We start from the raw sequence: 22,324 nt of genomic DNA on the forward strand, positions 1-22,324 counted from the left end.
ATTTGTACATATTATCATCCGATTAAGTCTATCGTAACATATCTCTTCGAAATTGTTTTCAAATCCATATGTATTTTGGTATGCTTGTCTATAAAGTCAGTATCTCATTTAAACGTTTATTTAGTGATTGTGTTTATTTTCATTCATAATCTTTCATAACTTGTCACATTTAGTTATATACATTCATCACGAGCCACATTTAGTGTATCACACAATCCATCAGTCTCGTAGCAGAAAGATATATTCTAAACATACAAGTTTGCAAGTTTGCCCACTGCAAACCAAAAGTTCATCCCCTTAGACATATTACACTGACTATAAAAAATATAGCCCACTACAAATGACTTTTCAAACCATTCTTAATGATTCATACGGTCCACACGGATGGTCCGCACCAATTGGAACTGGATCCCCTCCAGAGCATGGGGATCGAAGCCTACTAAGCAGCCCATCTGGGCCCTTAAAATTTAATCCAACAGTTGTAATTATTATAACTTTTAGAGGGGCCACTTGTTTGTAACCGTTGGATCAAATTTCAAGGGTCCAGATGGGCTGCTCAGGAGGCTCCGGTCCCCATGCTTAGGAGGGGATTTTGTTCCGCGCTAATTGACCGCAAAACAGACGTGCCCAAAAATGTACTGACCACTCATCCATCTTAATACTGGTATGGAAAGGGTATAAGCCCAAAGCCTAACGATCCCATGTCTTTGGCAACCAACCAATTTTAGGGCAATGTGTAGAAGTACTTTTAAAATGATTAAAAGCACTTTTGATAAAAGTGTTTTTGGAATCAATCCTTATTATGCAAGTGAATCTTGGAAAAAGCACTTGCTTCATGCAAGAAGCACATAACTGATGCTTGAAAAAAGCACTTTAAGTGCTTTTGGAACACAAAAACACTTTTATCCAAAACGCTTTCAATCATGAGTTAAGGTACCATTTGGTACATGGGACGGGACAGAACGCAGTGAGACGGAACTCCCTCGTCCCACGTTTGGTACGCCAGGAGCTGTCACCGAAGCTCGCCAGATAGGATCACCCTTATACTATCATGGTTAAGTAGCCTGGATTATGCCAAAGAAAACTCAGGAAAATCGAAGAGTAAGATGCCATGCTGTATATGCCTTGTGTAGGTGGGAGTTGGGCGCCAAACAGGATCACCCTTGCCAGTGGAAGCTATATACAAATGATCGGTCATTGCTTCTTAGTTCATTTTATTCTTAATAACATATAGCTTATCTTCTTAGATATAATTGTTGTTTAAAATATCAATATCGATAAAAATATTGATGTGCAAATTTGTGTAAATATCGACGGATATATCGAATATCAACATCGAAAGCGGTTGCTTTAAATGGAAATAATGAAAATTTAAAAGGAAACTTAAGAAATTGTCAAACATTGATTTGGACAAAATATGAGAGTTTCTCTGATATTGATTAAATTTTTTAGAAATAACAACAATATATGTCGATTTCTTTATTTTTCTCAGATTTTTTTAGAGATTTCCATAAAAATATGGATCGTATTGAATAATTTCTAATTAATAGATATATTAATTAGTAAAAACTGCCAGAGTAGTTGTTGATTCTTCCATGGTTAGTAAGGCTTCTCATCTTGATAGTTGCCGGGGGGATCATAGTTACACCCAATGAAGGTACCCCCATTATTGCACCTTACTTTTGCACACCCTACACGAACTGTCGTATTCCAAACCACCTGCCTATAATGCCCACACATCTTGCCATCAACACACGAGTTTGACTCATAATTGTAGTCAACCTTCTCCGCCACCCACCTGTCCACAGCCTCCGCTCCTGGCAAGTCAGCCGTGCTTGTGGAAAGGTTTTCGCCGTATTGCCCATAGGTGTGTGTGAGATTGCAGTCGCCAGTACGTTGGTTGGCGTGGTTTTGTGCAAAGCGTGCTATATTGTCCTCCCACATCAAGGGACCGACGCCTACTGCTGCGCGAGCGGAATTGTGGGAATTGAGGAAGTCTTGGGGTGTGTCTTGGGCATGAGTCGATTGGATTAGGGCTGAGCCTAAAATGTAAAGGAGGGATAAGGAAATCTTGCACAACCCCATGTTAATAGTTTGTTCCTTTTGCTATACTGAATTATTAGGTTGTGGATGGGAAGATGAGATGTTATGGTGTGTGAGTATTTATGATAGCAGTGAATGGGAAAATTAGATGCTATATATGGTACCGTGGAGCATTTATAGTAGCGGTGAATATGGAAATTTATTTGCATGACCAGCAAAGTTGGACGTTCACACATGACTACTTGACTTTTTCTTTTATTTATTTTTTATTTATCTCGAGTAGCGGTGAATATGGAAATTTATTTGCATGACCAACAAAGTTGGACGTTCACACACGACTCCTTGATGTTTTCTTTTCCTTTTTATTTTATTTTATTTTTTTCAATTTTTAACAAATGATATTTTCTACACTAAGGGGAAGAGGGTGAAAAACTTTGCTTGCAGATAGTGATTGTTAATTTGTCACACACATAAACCCCTACTTTATTAATTACTAAAATTTTGAAACAAAAATCAAAACATAATTTAAAATAATAAATAAATAGTGGTGGGAGGGGTGTGATATTTGTGGGGGAGAGATTGGGAAAGATTGGGCTACAATCCATGGAAAGGTTAGAGAAAGGAATAAGTGTGTCCTAGACGGAGGTGAGAAACTTCAATGAAGGAGAAAGAGACTTGGCAGTGAGATATACGGGTTTGATAAAAAAGGAAGAAGAAGAGTGCTTTGGGATCTGAGGTCTTTGTAAAGCGACAATAAGTGTGAATACTGGGCTTTCTGAAGATGTTGGATGTCTAAGTCTTGCATTTTTTTCCTTTTTATTTATTTATTTAAATATTATTAAACATATTGGAGTTATTTAAAACAAAATATATCAGGGTTATTTTGGACATTTTGTTGTAGGACTATTTTATTGAACAATTATAGAGGATAGATAGGGGGTGACCAGTGGCACAGATAGAGAGAGAGAGAGAGAGAGAGAGAGAGAGAGAGAGACAAGAGATTTAATTGTGAGGTGTGTTATCTCATCCCATTATGCCTTTACTCATAGTAGTCGAGATGGCAATTTCCTTACCCGATTAGGATTAGAACTCTATAGGATAATATCTAGTCTAAGAGATATGATAGAATCCCATAAGGATATCCCAAATATGAAATGATTTATACAATCATATTCCTAAACTAATAAGACTGTATCACTCCCATTTGAGTGTGTAAATACTCAAAGAAAGCATCGCATTAGGTCTTTAGCAAATGAAGTAGATTAGTAGATGAAGTCGTCAACACAACGAGTGAATGTGAGTTTGAGATCAATGGAAAAATGCATAAAAAGTAAAACGCATAAAATCTCGCTATGGTAAAACCCAAGGTGGGATAAAAGCCTATAAACTAAGGAGAAAAGTGAGAAGTTTCATTAAGTCAAAACTAAACATCTTCTGGACGTAAGTAGAAGAGCTCGCAAGGATAAGATCAGGCCCATGATGGGTGCCTTGTCAAAACCTAGTTAGGTAGCAAAACCCAATGGGTAAAGTGATCTTAATCGTAGGGAAAAAAGTACATTGAGATTAAGTGAGTATACTTTTGGATGCTTTCCTTGAGTTTGACAAAACTTCTAAATGAGGACTACAAGCATTGGATATGAAAATTTAGGCATACAGATTCCTCGGACGAGCTTTTGAAAAGTTAACTTCGGCAATAACTTCGTGTAGAGGTTGCAAGGTTGTTTGGGATCGACTTGCATGACTTCAATCTCCTGATGCTTTGTTGATGTGATAATGAAGGCGTAATATGTCTTCGCGTTGACTTCGTTGATGTATCATGTCTTTGTTGGGTTGATACATGTGGCAAAGTCTTCATGGATCATTGTTGGGACTCAACGATAGATGAAATTAGCAAGTACTTCGAATATGCTCAATAAGAGCTCTTAATCATGTCTCATGTGTAGCGTAGTGAAGCGAGGTGAGCCTTGAAACGATTCAAAGATTTTGTAACTACGATCATATTGTGGACCTCAAAGATATTACGATATCCTTAATGGTAAAGACATAATCATTCAGGGATGTGCATTGCGGGGGTTTGATAAGTAACGAGCGTCAGCATAGCAAATATAACAAGTATCATTCGGAGGATCAAGGTAGTCAGATTCACTCGGGATCGTTGGAATTAGCTTAAATCCATAGTATCTTCAGAGTAGCAGAAAATAGTTTTAATACCAATTCAGTGGCTGTGTGTAGGTGCGGTGTTACATCTTTACCAATAGATTAACATCGAATGAGATGTCATGTCGAACGCAATGAGCTAAGTACAACAAAGTGCAAAGTTGAATTCAAATATGGAACCTTGGATTCTATAGCCTCTTCAAGGGTCTCATTTGCAAATCGCATATGGAAGATCATTGGTATACTCAAAGGTAACATCTTCAAGGTGTAGTTCGGCTAGTGGACCAATGTACCGTCAGAACAACGCTTGAACTTCAAGTAAAGGCATAAATGAGTTTTCTTAAGATCGTTCATCTTAAGTTCTGTCTTCAGATGCGGGTATACCACATCCACCAGATTGCTTCAATCCGTAAATGAACACATCCACCAGATTGCTTTAATCCGTGGTTTGGAACTAATTGAACCAGTCTATGTAATTCTTCGAGAACTTACATGTCCATTTTCATATCAGTATCCCTACGGAAAAACACTAACCAGATTCATAATGCTGCAATCAATCACATAATGTTTAAGAGAAATCTTGCGCCGTAAGGTGTGCTTTATTTTGCACTATTTCATTCATCTCATTACGCTTTATTTCCCATTTGTAACACAATAGGGTTACCTTGGGCAATGTAGGAATGATAGGTCTAAACATACTTTAATAAGGAATTTAAACCTAGATTGTGATTTCAGTTGTCTAATCAGTTTTACGTTGTCACTAATCAACATAACACGGTTCAATATCATCGATTTTCATTTATGTCGGTGGCTACCGTATAAGTGAAAACATCATCGACGATAATCTCATTCCAATTCCATATCTCATCCAAACTAGTATACTAGACCAAGAATTTCAAGTCTCGAGAGTAATCTGGATTAATCTCATAAGGTGGAAATGATTAAGATAGTAATCGAGTATGGATTCCTCTTCGAGGAAAGTGAATCCTATAAACCGAGTGACATGTTGTGCCTCAGGCCGAGACATATTGATTAGATAAACGTCAGTGTATTGGACCTTCTAACAGAAGCAGCCAAACCTTCCAAAAAGGCAGCACACCCTTCAGGGATGTTGACTCGACGTCTGTTATCTATCCTTACAGGCATGTTTGCAGTTGGTATGTGATCTCGTCACTTTAGCTAAATTAAATGATTATGTTTAGAACAACATTTTGAAAGCTAGAATACATCGCACTTACTCATCACACTTGTACGGTACGAGGATCGAGATGAGACATAGTGAACAACATCCACACAAATTCGCATTGTTTTACAGGAATGTTGACATTATTATCTTCCCTTAACTGCAGAAAGATTGCCTCATTGAAGTGAGAATTTGCGAAATGAGTGGTAAAGAGATTGCATGGAAGGCTTTAAGAGAGCTAGTGTACCAAAGCCGAAGCATTCCCTTGAAGAATCAACAAGCACTTGTGCCGATCTCTTCAAGAGTTTGTTGCAAGCTCAAAACTTGTAACGACGTTCGTTTCACGATCAAGTCGCCAACACCCTTGAATCAACGAAATCCCACGTCAACATCATCTTTACCGCACCTTGACGTGAAGACTATCCAAGCGTTGTTTCAAGCTCAAAACTTTAAGCAATTGTTCAATCATTTGTCCGAGATCAAGTCATCGTGAGTGGTGGCATTTTCGGCTTCACAACCCAAAGCAAGGCAAGAGCTCTCTCTGTCGTGCATTCCACCCCTACATTAACTCTGTCGAATGAGCAAGAGCACACGAGGCACATGCCCGTGATCATCCTCGCCTCGCTAAGGACGCCAAGGGAGGAAAGCCCGAGGAGGTACTCCGAGTCCTTGACTTTTGATGTAGACTTAAGTAGCGACTCGTATCCTATAGCCATGTAAGTCATGACTACTGGTGTGACTTCCATTGAGGAGCAGCTAGCTTAAAAGAATGAAGCAATTATAAGGCTAACAAGGATTATAGAGGAAAATGACTTGCAAATTGCCGCACTCGTCAACTGACTGGAGTCGCAGCATGATGAAAAAGATGACCTCGACCTAAAGGTTGATCTATAAAAGAAGGAAATCAATGAGGACGATGAGCTTTCGATGGAAAAACTCGAGGAGATGCCAGATCAGCAACGATACTAATAGGATCTCTCTATCCAGCAGCTGTAGGAAAGATCATTAGCATGATCAAGGTGCAGTATGAAGGAAGCTCACACAACTCTATTAAGGTGCAGTATGAAGGAAGCTCACACAACTTCGTGCTGTACTTAATGCCATACTCCAAGAAGATTGACACCTTAAAGATGCCAAAAGGTTATCAGTCGCCAAAATTCATGCAATTCGATGGAAAGGGCAATCCTAAGAGCCATATTGCCCATTTCATTAAAACCTACAACAATTTTGGCCTAGATGGAGACTACCTCGTCAAGCAGTTCGTGTGCTCACTAAAAGGTAATGCCTTTGACTGGTACACCGACCTGAAGCTCGAGTCTATTAATAGCTGAGACTAGCTTGAAAAAGAATTCCTTAGCTGCTTCTACAACATTAGCTGCACCGTAAGCATACCGGAGCTGACGAGTACAAAGTAGTGGAAGGATGAACCTATCGTCGAGTACATCAGTAGATGGCATTCATTAAGTCTAGATTGCAAAGATCGACTTTCTGAAGCCCTCGCCCTTGAGATATGCGTTCAAGGCATGCACTAGGGGTTACATTACATCCTCCAAGGTATAAAATCGAGAACATTTGAGAAGCTGCCAACTCATTCCTATGACATGGAGTTGAGTATCTCCAATCATGGGAAGAAGGAGCCGATCACCGACTTCAAGAAGAATAATGTGTTGGCTGTAAAGGTAGACAAGACTGGGAAAAAGCCCACCAATGAAGCTTTTACCATCAATATGACCCCCATCAAGACTTACTCTATGCCCGTCAAGATCTCCTCCAAGAACAAAGCAAAGGAGATGAAAAAATGTGAGCTTTTTCGTACCCAAGACAAGTACAAAAACACCTTAAGGGAACATGAGTAGAAGACATACCTTTTTCCGAACTCTGACGTGGCTACAATGTTATATGACTTATTGGAAACGAAGGTGATTGAGTTACCTAAATGTAAGCGGCCTGAAAAGATGAATTGCATTAAAGATCCTAGGTACTACAAGAGCAATTTGAGCTTGACCTTGAAGAGCTCATCGTATCATGAACCAACCTATTGGCAAGTGTTTTGTCTTCAAAGAGCTCATCATGAAGCTGGCACAACAAGGGCAATTTGAGCTTGACCTTGAAGACATGGCCGTAACTCACACCTCACAGCACCTTTTGCACTACCATCGTTGGGGGCAAGTGACCGAAATGCACTTACCGATAATGAAGAAAGATGGACATTAGTGACCTACAAAAAGACAAGGAAGCCAAGACCACAAGTCACACAACCAAAGGTGGAACAAGGGAGAAAACACGCCACCGCAACAATAGAAAACCTAAAAGAGATGTAACAGCTGCTAAGTCAACGTACTCTGAGGAACCTATGGAGCAAGAGCCACGCATTCCCGTATCTTTGCACGGGTACTTCTTGAATGACTTTTTTCAACCGTGCACTACTGTTGCTGTCACATGGTTGAAATAAAGATAGAAAAGCCCTTAAAAGGCAAAGATATTGCCATCGAGGAAGAGAAAACCCTCACGCTTAAGGAGATGCGAAGAGCACTAATAGCGGTCTTGGCTAGTCCTGACGACCACAAGGTGTAAGAAATCAAGTATGAAGGCTTGAAGCTTTGACCACATATTATGCCTGTCCATGATGTAATCAACTTCACTAACGAAGACTTGCTGCTAGGGTCAAAGCTGCATAACCGTTCTCTATTCGTCTCTAGGAACGTGAGGGAGCACAAAGTCAACCATATGCATGTGGTTGATGGATCGGCCATAAACATCATGCCAAAGTCAACAATGACCATAATCGACATTAAGGTGAATGAAGCCACCTTGTAAATCAAGATTTTAACCAAAGAGGATAGAGAGTAATGGGTATGATTCGAGTACCATTGGTGAACTTAAGTCCAACATGTTATTCTATGTGATTAACACGAGAACTTACTACAACTTGCTCTTAGGAAGGTGATGCGAGAATTATATGCACACAAATTAAACCCTCTTTTTGTCGATTTGTAGTATAAGTATAAGTAGGGATCGTTCTGGACCGGGGATTAGGAGGGATTGCAAATCTCTTGGAAACTGACTTAAAAACGTAAAAACAATATAAAACACTAAACTAGACTCAAAGAATTCAAAAATACTTTAAAACATAAACTAAACAGATTCTAACAAGTTCAAAAGACTCAAAACTCTTAAAAACACAAACTAAATTGATTTCTAACTAATTTGACATTAAAGTAAAGGGGGATTTAGGTTTTGACAAAATTAAACTAAATGAACAAATTGCAATTAAAACAGAATGTAAATATGAATGTGAATAAAATATGGATGATGGAATAGCTAAGGGGTTCATCTCCATACATGTTACACTTGCATACAAGATTGATTCTCAGTTGGTCTTTCGATAAATTATGAAACTCAACACTCCGGGTTAATTAGGTCCGCTTAAATTAACCGTCAAGTTTTCCTTAAGTTAATGAATTGGATGGGTTAGCGCAACGCAATTCACAACATTCTCCAAAAGTCCTTTACGTGAACAGCACAATAAAGATACAATCAAAGATCATTAAGCATCATGAAAACTATAAGTGTTGACAAGGCATTCGTTACTATGATGAGCATGAAACTCGTGCCAAGAATTCATTTAACGCGATTGTTTATAAGCAACCTCCACTACTTGTGAATATAAGTTCATAACGATTAGGTGAAACTCACTTATATTCTAGCGTCATATTCATGCATGAAAATTAAGCGCGCATTCTTAATAAACATACATAAATAAGTTATCAATCAAACGGTTAAACAAATTGAATCAACAACTTATGAAATTCCAACGAAAGTTAATCAATTCATATTGCAAATATAAACATAGTTTCGAATCACCCCCTAGCTAAAGGGGGGTTTAGTTCCTCATAACTTTGAAATCAAAGAAACACCTAAACATTCCAACAACTCAAACTTGAATTGTATGAACGTTTAGGCCCTCTTATCTTCCATTCCTCATACGTACAAAACAAAGAGAATTAAATTATAACTTTGAAATCAAAGAAACACCTAAACATTCCAACAACTCAAACTTGAATTGTATGAACGTTTAGGCACTCTTCTCTTCCTCGTTGTTGTAGCACAAGGTCTAAGGTGAGGTTTGGGGGATTATGGAAATGGATGAGGAGTGGTGTAGAAGTGGAAGGGAAATGGAAAAATGGTGTTTGGATTATAAGGGGAGAGATGGGAAGCTCACGGCTAGGGAAGGGAGAATGTGTTTGTAATGTGTTGTGTATGAAATGAGATGTGAATTCAATGAATGAATGAATGCAAGGGTATTTATAGGAGTAGTGGAGGGAACATATGGCTATGTCATTTGTAGGTGAAGTAGGTGGATGTTGTAGGTGAAGTAGGTGGATGTTGTAGGTGAAGTGGATGTTGTAGGTGAAGTAGGTGGATGTTGTAGGTGAAGTAGGTGGATGATATGTTAAGTGATAAGTGATAAGTGATATGATATGTGGTTATGATATGATAAGTGGTTAAGTGGTGATGATAAGTGATAAGTGATTAAGTGATATGATATGTGGTGATGATAAGTGATAAGTGCATGTGGGTTAACTAATGAAGGAAATGCATGTGCAATGACAATGCGTTAGAATGGATGTGTGTTATGCATGGCATGATTGGGATTAGGAAAGGTTTAAATGTCCTAAAACTAAAGAGAACAAGGTTCCAACACTTTGGCTCCAATTAGGTCTTCAATTTCGTCCAACACTTTGGCTTCAAGCATAAGCTATCCGTCCTTAGCCCAAAAGTGCTCCAAAAGTCTCCAAAATGCATCTTTTTGCTCCTTTAGCCCTTTGGACCTACAAACACACGAAAATAGCTTAAAGTACTAAAATAACTAAAGAAACATAACGTAAATGTACGAGAACAAGCCATTTAAGTCGCATAAATATGCTCCTATCAGAAGGGCTTGGATCCATGAGAATGGAGTGGTGTCATCCACCCTCCACCAATGTTTCAAATTCTACCAAGAAGGAGTGAAGGTGATATAAGGCGACACCAAGCCATTCACCAAAGTCACATCACACTTCCCAGATGCTAAGTTTTACATGGATGAGGACATGGTGCCTGAAGCTCGTCAAAAATAGATCAAATCCATAGGTAAAGTCACACCTAAGAAACAGGAGTGGGAAGCCATGCCCAAGGAGCAAAAATAGAAAGCCGTGCCATCTTCAAGCAAAAATGACGATGAACCTGCCAAACCCACAACAACAAAAAGGAGTGTGATGCCCTCAAAAGGACCAAACATACCTATCTTCCGACATCCCAATGTCAAGAAGAAATAATGGGCAATCTCCATTCAAAACTGGAACAAACAAAGCCAACACACAGCTGCACAAGGACAATGTAAAGCTGCTCAAGACAAATGTAGTTTTACCTCTAACATATCTAGGCAACGCTAAAGTTTCAAAACCACCACAAGGTTTTGTAAAACCTCTGCCAAAAAGGGCGAAACCAAGCTCTTTTCCAACCAAGAGGACCAGAGAAGGTTTTCTCCCAAACGCTTATAAACTCATGTCAAAGGTTGGGTACGATTTCGCTTCCCCTTCAAATCTTGGAAAGAAGAATGCAAGCACCGTCAACGACAAAGCTAGACTTGGCTTCACACCAAACACTCCCGTGAACATTTCAAGAAAAGCAAACTCACCTTTCCATAGGTTGAATTATTCAAAACCCAAAATTTTGGCACTTGATTGCATTGGTGGTCAAGACTAAACTTTTGTCTTCAAGCGACTTAACATGCCAACACCCCAAAGCTCTATTTTTGAATGGTTGTCAAAACCTAAGAAACAGAGCAACTCATCTGGCTCTCATCCGTGAAGGTGGGCTATGGAAAGACTTGAAGAAACTAAGAAACCTTCTAGAAAGAGGAAGACAACGCCCAAGGAAAAAAGCTCGACGGTCTAGTAGAAAACGACAATGTTTGAAGCTCGATTCCTTCAAGGATGAAGAGCCAAGCAACCTTGGAAGTTGACACAAAAGGACAACTGAAGATAAAGGGGCACACTATCATCCACACTTGCCAATTGATAGGAGCATATTTATGCGACTTAGTTAGCTTGTTTTCTTGCATTTATGTTATTAGTTTCTATTTATTATAGTAATTTAAGTTATTTTCGTGTGTTTGTAGGTTCAATTGGTTAAAGTGGCAAGAAAAGGCAATTTGGAGCAATTTTGGGCTTGGAATGGATAGCACATGCATGGAGCAAGGTGGATGGACGAAATTGAAGTTCAAGAAAGGCTAGGAATGAGCAAAGAAATGAAGGAAATAAATTCAAGACAAAAGAAATCAAGGAATCAGCTACAAAAAAGGAAACATGAGTCAAACCACTTTATTTTGACTTAGTCAATCTTAATCTTTTCCAACTGCCAAGAGAATCCCTAATTAATTTAGGACACCCAAATATATGTTTCTAGAAGTCCTAATCCCATTCCTAAAAGGTGCCACACCATTCCTTTTAGAATACCCAATTCCCTTGCTGTGCAATCCTTTCCCTTTTCCTCTAGGATCTGCTGCACCTCTCTTTCCTTTTTTCTCTTGGATTCTGACATTTAATTAGCCTTTTTCCTTGAGGATTTGGAGTGCAAATCTTTCCCAAAACAATTAATTAAAGCCATGTCCCTTTCCTTATAATTTATATATTATGTCGTACAAATAAGCATAATTCACTCACCCATTCACACAACCATTCATTCATTCATTCAGCCATCATCCATCACACAAATCCGCACCACCTATCCATAATACATCATAACCCAATTTTAGCCACATGTGCCGCAGCTTCGCAAAGAGAAAGGAGAGAAGATAGCTTGGAGCCGTGCTTGCCATTGAATATTGTTGGATTGCTGGATCGTTTTTAGGTGTAATCCATCTTTTGCTTTCAATGTTTAATTTAAGTTTTCTTTGTTTAATTGCGAACATGAGTAGCTAAACTCATTTTAGCTAGAGGAGAATTCAAAGCCATGAACATATTTGCAATATGAATTGATTACTTCTAGTTGTGATTTCATAAATCGTGAATGCAATTTACTTAATTGTTTGATTCAGAACTTATTCTTGTTTGTTGATTAAGGATGCATACTTAGTTTGCATGCATGAATTTGATGCTAGAATATAAGGGAGTTTCACCTAATTGTTATGAAGTTATATTCATAAGTAATGCAGGTTACTAGTCACAATCGTGTTAAGTAAATTCCTGGCATAAGTATCATGGTGTTCATTACGAATGCCTTGTCAATGCTTATGATTTTCACAAAGCTTAATGATCTTTGATTGTATCTCTATTATGTTGTTTATGCAGGGAACTATTAAAGAATAATTTTGTTGCAGATGCGTATTCCATCCAATTCAATGACTTAAGGAAAATATGAGGGTTAATTAGTGCTGTTCACGGTTAATCTGGGGCGTTGAGGTTCATGGTTTATTGAAAAGCAACTGGAAATCAATTTGTATGCAAGTGTATTATGTGTGGAGAAGGACCCTCTAGCTAGCTAATCACCCAAAATTTCCCCCCAATTTCGTGCCAAACTTTTTTAAGTCTTTAATCTACTTGTCTTTACTTTAAATTCGTCAAAAACCCAATCCCCTTTGCTTTGTTGTGTCAAATTACTTAGAATATGTCCAAACTTGTGTTTTTAAGTGTTTTGAGTCAAGTTAAAATTAATTGTCGTCCAAATCACCCTTTAGTGTCTAGTTTGAGTCTATTTGATTATTTTGTGCTGTTTTGAGTGTCTTTAGTTTGTTTTGAGTTTTTTTTAGTCTAGTTAAGTTTTTTCAAGCCTAGTTTTGTGTTTTTGAGTTAGTTTTAAGTAGATTAGTAATCCCTCCTAATCCTCAGCCTAGAACGATCTCTACTTACATCTTTACTATAATTGTCAATAAGAAGGTTTAATTTGAGTGCTAGTTTATAACACATCACCAATCATCACGCCAACAAGCCTAAGGGGATGGTACTGAAGAGGAGATCAAAGACGTCTTCTAGATCACAATCCAAGAAAACAAAGAAGATGAAATCCTCGAGGAGGACATGACTGTTGCGCCACCATAGCTCGAGGATAGAGGGCAAGCCACAGTTGATGATCTCAAGGAGCTCAATTTAGGCATAAGCAAGGAACTAAAGCTTATCTTCGTAAGTGCACTACTAAGTGCGGATGAGATCGAGGAGTACTGTCAACTGCTCTTAGAGTACAAATATGTTTTTGCTTGGACCTACAAAGAAATTCTCGGCCTTGACCCTACCATCGTCATGCATTGTCTTGTAGTCAAGCCTGGAACACTCTACCAATGCTCTTTTGAATGAGTACTTCTAAGATGCCTATGTGGGGATTTAGTCTTTGCATAAGATTGCAAAGTGTAGGTCTTCACATGCTTATCCGTTCACCTTGTCCCATTCTGGGTTTTAGAATTTTAAAGATTGCGTGTTACTAAGAGGACTTCCTTCTCAATTCGAATTTCATGCTTGTCTTTAGTGAATCTTAAATAAAAGTTTGTTGAGGACTTGGTCACTTGTATATTGGTCCGAAACACCTTTAAAATCCTTTTTTTTCAGAACCTATGCGCTAGACCTAAACGTTTTCTATCAGACTTTGCTTAACTGGCTTGGCTAAAGCACTTTTAAGTATCAAAGCTCTATTAGAACAAAATTCCTCTTGCCAGTCTTGATGCCTCTTTCGAACCTGCTTAACATTGTGTTGTAGAACGTACTTGACTTAAAACACGGTTCGAGATAGAATTAATCATACTCAGGTTCGAGGCTCCGAGCCACCCCTTGAAAGATTCTTGAATCGCCCTTTGATCATTCCCTTGAATGACGTAGAGGCCAGGTTTGAATGTCATAACTCACAATCCTTAGGTTGTATAATCTGTCCAGAAGCCGGATGGTGTATTGGACATTCGGTTGGGGACCATGTTCCCGTGCCCATAGTTTGCCAATCGTAATTGTGCTTAATACAATTCAAGACTCCTAAGTTGTTAACCAAATAATACGAAGTGGGCTAAAGAGGACTCTTTTGACACTATCTTTGAATTTTTAGACTTAGAATTATGCGAAATTTCAAAGTTGTGTGTTTTGTGGGCTTTTACAGTATTCCCACTACCGTAAAAGCAAAAGAACGAACAAATGAGGTGAAAGTTGTTGCATAATAAATTCTTTATTTCATTAGAAATTTGACAGGCGACGTGATGGAAATCGAAAATGACTGTCTACCTATCTCCACACTATGGATTGATTTAATGATTGGAGTGGGTGGGAATGGCAAGGAGAAGGGAGGAGGTGCACGAAAAAATTAAGCCTTTATGTTTGTTATTAAATTTTAATAACTAATTAATTATGTACTAATTTATTTTTTTAATTTTTACTTAGAATTAGTATGGAATCCTTTAATAATTTAGTTTAACAAATGGTAAGTTTTGAGTGAATGTCAGCACAATATAGTGGCAAGTTAAGCTCCACACAAGTTTTTCTCCATTCTGTCACTACCCTCTAAACCCTCTCTCTTTCTCTCGCCATAATTGGCAACACCTTTTTTTTATGTTTGCCATAATTCCTACCATAAAAAAAAATATTTGGGAAAACGAAAAATTATATTTCTCATATATGGAGTGTGTGACCTTTGCTAGTTTATATTTAATTAAGTAATTATATTTCTCTTTTCTTTAAAAAGAAGTAATTATATCTTTCAATTAGTTTTTTTTGGCATTTTTAAGTAATAAATATTTTTTTTAAATGTTTTCCACGTGGAACAAATTTGATGGTTGGCTAACATGTGACACCTGTAATTGCCAATTCATCAATTAATAGTTAAATTGACGGATTTTTTAATGGATGTCTGACATTATAAAGAATTAGTACGCTGATGTAGAATATTAAATTGTTCAAGTATGAATTTGTTATGTAACTCAAAGTTGAGGTGCTAAAATCATTAGCATTTAAAAGTCATTATGAACTCTTTAAATATATGGATTTGCACAATCGGCATTATATCTATAAAAAAACAAGTAGCAAGAAATGATTGCCTAATCATAAGCCTATAATTACTTTCGAATATGTGTAGTAGATGGGCAGTAGGAGTTTTCCACAAACATTTATCGTTTCAGCCAAATAATGCAAATCAGGTTTTTCTTGGTTGAGGCAATAGTAGGACTTCAACCTAGGCAAGTAATTATGCAACTTTGACCGTAGCATGCATATGTCTTACTAGCTAGTTACCAAAATCTATATTAAAATAAAAAAGAGTGCATTATTCTTGATCGATTGAATTTTACCGTCCACCTTGCCAGTGGAAGTGTTTTTTTTTTTTTTTTAAAGGGCGATAGTATTTCAATTTTGGAATCAATTTTGTAAAGCACACTACATAGACTTATAGGGTCGAAATGGTGCATTTCAGTGGGGTGACTTTGCTTTGGGATAAGGGCAACATAAGTGAAGTTAATTTTCTTCAACATCTTCCCAAAAAAGAGGAAAGATTTCATAGCCAAAGAAATGTCTTTCCCAATGATGTCCCAATATTTCTGAAAGAACAGTGACGAAAATCCATCCGGGCCCGGGGATTTTGAAGGATGCATATCGAAGAGAGTAGCCTTGATCTCCACCTCAGAAAAATCCTCATTCAGAGAGGATTTTGAAGGATACATATTGATTTTTCTGGTTTGAATTGTAATATTTTTCATATCTTAGAAAGCCTTATGGAAGGCATACTTATACAATACAAAGAAAGCTGAAAGCTTTACACCCTACACACTTGTAATCTGACAGCACACATGCACTTGCACGTTCCTTGCTATGCTGTCTGTGCACGTTCCTTACTGAGCTTGCCTGTATGTGCACGTTCCTTGCCTTTTTCTTCCAATACTCCCCCTCAAGCTGGATCCAGTAGGTTGATGGATCCAAGCTTGGAGAGGAGTCTTTGAAACTGATGAGAAGCCAGAGGTTTGGTGAATATATCAGCCAGCTGATTTAGGCTTTTTACATAATGTGTCTGAATCACCTGCGACTGTACCTGTTCACGGACATAATGACAGTCGACTTCAATATGCTTCGTCCTCTCGTGAAAGACGGGGTTTGATGCTATGTGCATGGCAGCCTGGTTGTCACAGAATAAGGTCATTGGTTGAGCTGTGAACACACCTAAGTCACATAAAAGTCCTTTTAGCCATATCAGCTCACACGCGGTTGAGGCCATTGCACGATATTCAGCTTCGGCACTTGATCTTGCGATGACAGTTTGTTTCTTGCTCTTCCACGTGACCAAGTTTCCACCAACAAAGGTACAATAACCAGTGGTGGACTTGCGATCGATTGCGTTTCCTGCCCAATCAGCATCACAGTACCCCATGATTTGAGTGTTGTCATTCTTTGCCATGAGGATGCCACGACCAACAGACCCTTTTAAGTAACGTAAGATTCTTTTGACAAGGTTCAGATGCTCGATGGTGGGAGAGTGCATGAACTGACTGGCAATACTTACTGAATGTGAGATGTCTGGTCTGGTGATCGTTAGGTAGATCAGCTTGCTGACAAGCCTCTGATATAAGCTGATATCCGAGAGTGGCGTGCCTCCCAAGTCAAGCTTGAGCTTGCTATCAAGAGGGGTAAGTGCAGGTTTGGCATCACTCATATTTGCATCTTTAAGTAGGTCCATGACGTACTTTCGTTGATTAAGAAATAGTCCCTTGTAAGAAGATGCCATTTCGATTCCAAGAAAATACTTCAACACCCCAAGATCTTTAACCGCAAATTGTTGTTGAAGTGACTGTTTGAGTGTGGTGATTTCAGCAGCATTGTCACCTGTAATTATTAAGTCATCCACATATATCAACACAACTAATTTGCTTGCAGCTCTTGTGCGAACAAATAATGATGAATCTGCATTACTCCTTTTGAACCCAATGCTATGAAGAACGGTACTTAGTTTTGCATACCAAGCACGTGGTGATTGCTTCAGTCCATAAATTGACTTATGTAACTTACACACCAAATTAGGCTCTTGGCTTTGAGGGTGTCCTGGTGGCAATCTCATATAGACTTCTTCTTCAAGATCACCATGTAGAAAGGCGTTCTTCACGTCCATTTGATACATAGACCAACCTTTATTGACGGCAACAGACAATAGAACCCTTACTGAGTTCATTTTTGCAACAGGAGCAAATGTTTCCTTGTAATCCACCTCAAATGTTTGAGTGAATCCTCGAGCCACCAGCCTGGCTTTATGCCTCTCAATCGAACCATCAGAATTAAACTTGATCTTATAGATCCACTTACAGCCCACTGCCTTTTTTCCTTGTGGAAGTTTGGTGATGCTCCAGGTTTTGTGTTGGTCTAGTGCTTTGAGTTCTTCTCTCATTGCTTCTTTCCACACAACTTGATTATCAGCCTCATAAAAGTTTTGAGGCTCATTGTGACTTGAAATGTTGTTAAGAAAGGCAGCATGAGATGGAGTTACCTTTTGATACGACACGTAATTTGAAATTGGATGCCTCGGTTTATATGTGACAAAATCTTGAAACCTTGTGGGAGGTTGTCTATCACGCCGAGGATTGCGTCGAGGTACTAGGAGGTTTGTCTCATCCTCATTCAAATTTCCAACCACTCCTTGAGAATTTTCTATGTTGCCGTTGTCATCATCATGCACCGAGTCATCATTATGCACAGAATTATCAGGATGAGTACCTTCATTATTGACTTCAATGGGAGGTGTAGAAGTACAGATTCTTGGTAGAGGAATTAGGTCTAGGATGCACTCCCCCTGACTTGTGGCTTCATGTGATTTGCTGAAAAAAGGGTTAGCTTCATGGAATCGTACATCTTTAGATACAATTATTTTTCTTAGTTGAGGATCATAGCACTTATATCTTTTTTGTGTTGATGAATAACCAAGAAAAATACATTTGAGAGCTCTAGGGTCCAACTTATCTCGATGGTGTGACTGTATATGAACAAAACAGACACATCCAAAGACTCTAAGATGGGAAAGGTCGATTTTTCTTCCTTTCATGACTTCAAGTGGAGATTTAAACCCCAAGACTCGGCTAGGAAGTCTATTGATGATGTACACAGCCGCCATGACTCCTTGTGACCAAAATCTCTTTGGTACGTTCATTTGTAACATTAATGCTCTCGTTTTTTCCAGAATGTCACGATTTTTCCTTTCAGCTACACCATTTTGTTGAGGTGTGCCGACACAACTTGTTTGATGCATGATACCATGATTGCTCAAATATAATGACATAATATGGGACATATATTCGGTGCCATTGTCAGATCTTAAGGTTTGAATTTGAGAGGAAAAATGGTTCTTAACGAGATTGTGAAAATCCTTAAAAACTTCAATCACTTCACTCTTAGACTTTAAAAGGTACAACCATGTGGCTCTAGAGAAATCATCAACAAAAGTTACATAATACTTATAACCATCAAAAGATTCAAACGTTGGTCCCCATACATCTGAGTGAACTAGTTCGAAAACTTTACTAGTCTTAGATAAGGATGAGGTAAAAGACAATTTGGTGGCTTTAGACAAATGACATGTTTCACACGAAATTAAATCATTACCTAAGTTTGGAAACAAGGAAGACAAAACAGGTTGGGAAGGATGAGCTAAACGTTGATGCCACAATTGACTATCTTGGGATGGACTGGACTTGGCTTGAAATCCTCTGGGACTGTTTTTTGATATGTAATAGAGGCCATCAAGGTAAAACCCTTCACCAATCGTCTTCTTGGTGAGGCAATCCTGAAAAATGACATTGTGAGGAGAGAAAATGGCCAAACAATTTAAGGTATTGGTGATTTTTCCCACAGATAGAAGTTGAAATGGAAAAGAAGGAACAAATAAGGCTACTGACTCAATTTTGTCTGATATTAAGTTGATATTCCCCTTCCCTAAAACCTTAGAACTCTCACCATTGGCAGTTGAGACTTGAGACGGTTTTGAAAATTTTTCAAACTTGTGAAACTTAGAAACATGGTTGGTCATATGATCTGTGGCACCCGAATCAACTATCCACAAATCATGCATCATATTTACATTAAGAGCAGTTTTAAAAGCAGTCATGATACCTTGCATGTCATCTTGGGCCATGTGTTGTGTTTCTGTCAGAAATCCAGCAAACTTGCCTAGCAAAGCTGTTGAACTTCCATTTTCAAAGCCGACCGTTTGGTCACTCTTAATCCTTTCTTTCTTGCTTTGAAGATACACTGCAAACTCATTTATGAGTGCAGCTGGATTTGCAGTGAAGCTCTTGAGTGCATCAGACCTATGAGAGGTTGAGGTAGTTGCATTGTTGGCTCTATGTGGTGCACGGTTCAGTCTTTGTGAGCCCTTGTTATCCTTCATGAACTCTAGCTTTAATTCTGGATGTAAAATCCAGCATGTCTCCTTAACGTGACCAGTATAGTTGCAGTGTTGGCACTTTAAGTGTGGATTCTTCACTTTGTATTTCTTTCGTTGGCTAGATAAGCCTTTGCTTCAGTTACACTGGTCTTTGTGCCAGTGTTCATGACTTTCCTTCGTACTTCTTCACGTTGGATTGTTGCACATACGCTGGTGAAGGAAGGTAGTTCGGGGTTCATGAGTATGTGGCTTCGTAGGTCTTCGTATCCTGGATCGAGACTTGACAAGAGTTGGAATATCTTGTCTTCTTCTGCCCTTTTCAGTAGTAAAGACGCCTCAGTTGTGTGAGGCCGATACATTTCCAGCTCATTCCACATGCTCTTCCTGCTGCCTAAAAGTTGAACAAAGGGCTTTCCTTCTTGTTGTATGTTGGAAATGTTCTTCTTCAATTGAAACACACGTGCAGCATTGTTCTGGCTGCCATACATTTCCTTGACTGTCTGCCAAAGTTTGAATGATGATTCAGAATAACTGAATATTTCAGCTAGTTTATGTTCCATGGAATTTAGGAGCCATGACATAACTAGCTGATCCTTGCAAAGCCAGATTTCATAAGTTGGTGAAGAAACATCAGGAACTTCGATGCTTCCATTTATGAACCCTAGCTTGGACCTTCCACCTAGGGCAAGACTCACTGCTCTCGACCAAGGTAAGTAATTAAACTCATTTAACAAGACTGAGCTTAATCTTTGATTTGGATTGACATCCACCTCAGACATGGTTGAGGAGGAAGGTATCTGGGAATCTCCAAACAAATAAGAATTCTCTTCCGCCATATAAAGAAAGATTTTTTTTTTTTTTTTTTTTTTTTAATCAGAAATCTTTGGATGAAATCTGTAGCTTCTTCTCACGGAAAAACACTTTTCTTCTCCACACACTTTCTTCCTCCCTGCTATAAAACCCATACCGCCAAATCCATTTCTTTCACTCACAGAGTGTCAGGAAAAAAACAGAGGAAAAAAAAAATCACCGACGAATTCACCGGGAAAGGCTCGATCGGGCATGTGTGCCAGATGATCGGAGTCGTCGTCGATGTGGGGTTGAGGAGGGACTTCCCCCGATCTTGACGGTGCTTGAGGTGCTGGACAACTCGATCCGGTTGGTGCTCGAGGTGGCTCAGGACCAGGATTTGTTCTTTTCGATCTGGGTGGTCTCGGATTCGGATCTTCAAACTCTCAAAAAACAGCAGCCTCGATAAGCCTTAGCATTCCAACTCGTTCTCTCCACCGAGTCGACTCAGAAAATGGTTCTAGGCGGTGGAGCAGCTCCCCCAAGAGGAAGTCTAGCAGCTACTGCAAGCATGAGGAGAAGGAGGACGACGAGCGGTGGTGCTTCCGGAGGTGCAGCAGGGACTATGCTCCAGTTTTCATTGTCTTCTCTTCGGCCTCGGCCTTTGACATCGTCAAGCTTCTTGAGAAGCAGTCGGAACTGAGCAGCTTCACACCAACTACCTCAAGGAGACCAAGCTCGGCGACGAGATCAACAAGCGCAGCACCATTACAGTGTTGGCAGTGGACAACGGGGCATGTCAAGCATCTCCGGAAAATCCCAAGATGTGATCAAGAAGATCCTGAGCGCACACGTTGTTTTGGATTACTTCGACCAGAAGAAACTGACCAGTCTGGCTTCACAGAGCAACGATCACCACCCTCTCTTGGCAGTGGAAGGATAACAGGTCGGTGCCATCCGGATCCGTCATGGATAAGATGATGCAGAAGCAGGTTATTTTTCCTGCTCTGATACCATATTGATTTTTCTGGTTTGAATTGTAATATTTTTCATATCTTAGAAAGCCTTATGGAAGGCATACTTATACAATACAAAGAAAGCTGAAAGCAAAGCTGAAAGCTTTACACCCTACACACTTGTAATCTGACAGCACACATGCACTTGCACGTTCCTTGCTGTGCTGTCTGTGCACGTTCCTTACTGAGCTTGCCTGTATGTGCACGTTCCTTGCCTTTTTCTTCCAATAATACATATCGAAAAGAGTAGCCCTGATCCAGGGCCCCGATAATTTCCTCGTCATCCACCACTTAGGAGGTCCGAAACAAGTTGTCAAAATAGGATAAAAGAATGTGTTCCATACCATCATCTGACATAACCAATCCCCATTATCGTCACTATGGTAGCTCTCTGGTGGAAAAACTTGGTGTTCTTGTCCCCCTTTTTTAACCATTGAATTCAAGACCTTTGCCACTAAAAGGTTTCCTCTTGAGCCAAAAAGGAATCAAGTTTCTGCAAAAGATCATTCTTTTAGCCAGAAAAAAATTGAGCCGAGAACAAACATGCTCAATTTTCAATTTCCTAGCCTTGAAATTTTGGTGCTGCTAAGTTATAAGAGCAACCTTCATCGCTTTTAAATTTTTCCATCACCTGGAACATAGGGAACCCTTCAATCAAGGTAGACCAAGCCTCAACGATCACTTCTTTGCAAGAATCATGATGCGTCTACCTTTCCTCAAATTTGAAATAAGCCCTTCCATGACCCTTCCTAGAATCCTTGCCATTGTAATT

At 39.1% G+C, this 22,324-nt stretch overlaps 1 protein-coding gene across 1 annotated transcript; it reads right to left on the reverse strand.

Moving 5' to 3' along the window:
- Nucleotides 1-1,411: 1,411 nt before the first annotated feature.
- On the reverse strand, nucleotides 1,412-2,150 carry LOC137730096 (pathogenesis-related protein 1-like). The gene has a single exon (XM_068469159.1). It carries the CDS (start codon nucleotides 2,083-2,085, stop codon nucleotides 1,600-1,602), a length of 486 nt encoding a protein of 161 aa, XP_068325260.1. The 5' UTR covers nucleotides 2,086-2,150; the 3' UTR covers nucleotides 1,412-1,599.
- Nucleotides 2,151-22,324: the final 20,174 nt, after the last annotated feature.

This window comes from Pyrus communis, chromosome 3, assembly GCF_963583255.1.
Source record: "Pyrus communis chromosome 3, drPyrComm1.1, whole genome shotgun sequence".
In the NCBI taxonomy this organism is placed as follows: Eukaryota; Viridiplantae; Streptophyta; class Magnoliopsida; order Rosales; family Rosaceae; genus Pyrus; species Pyrus communis.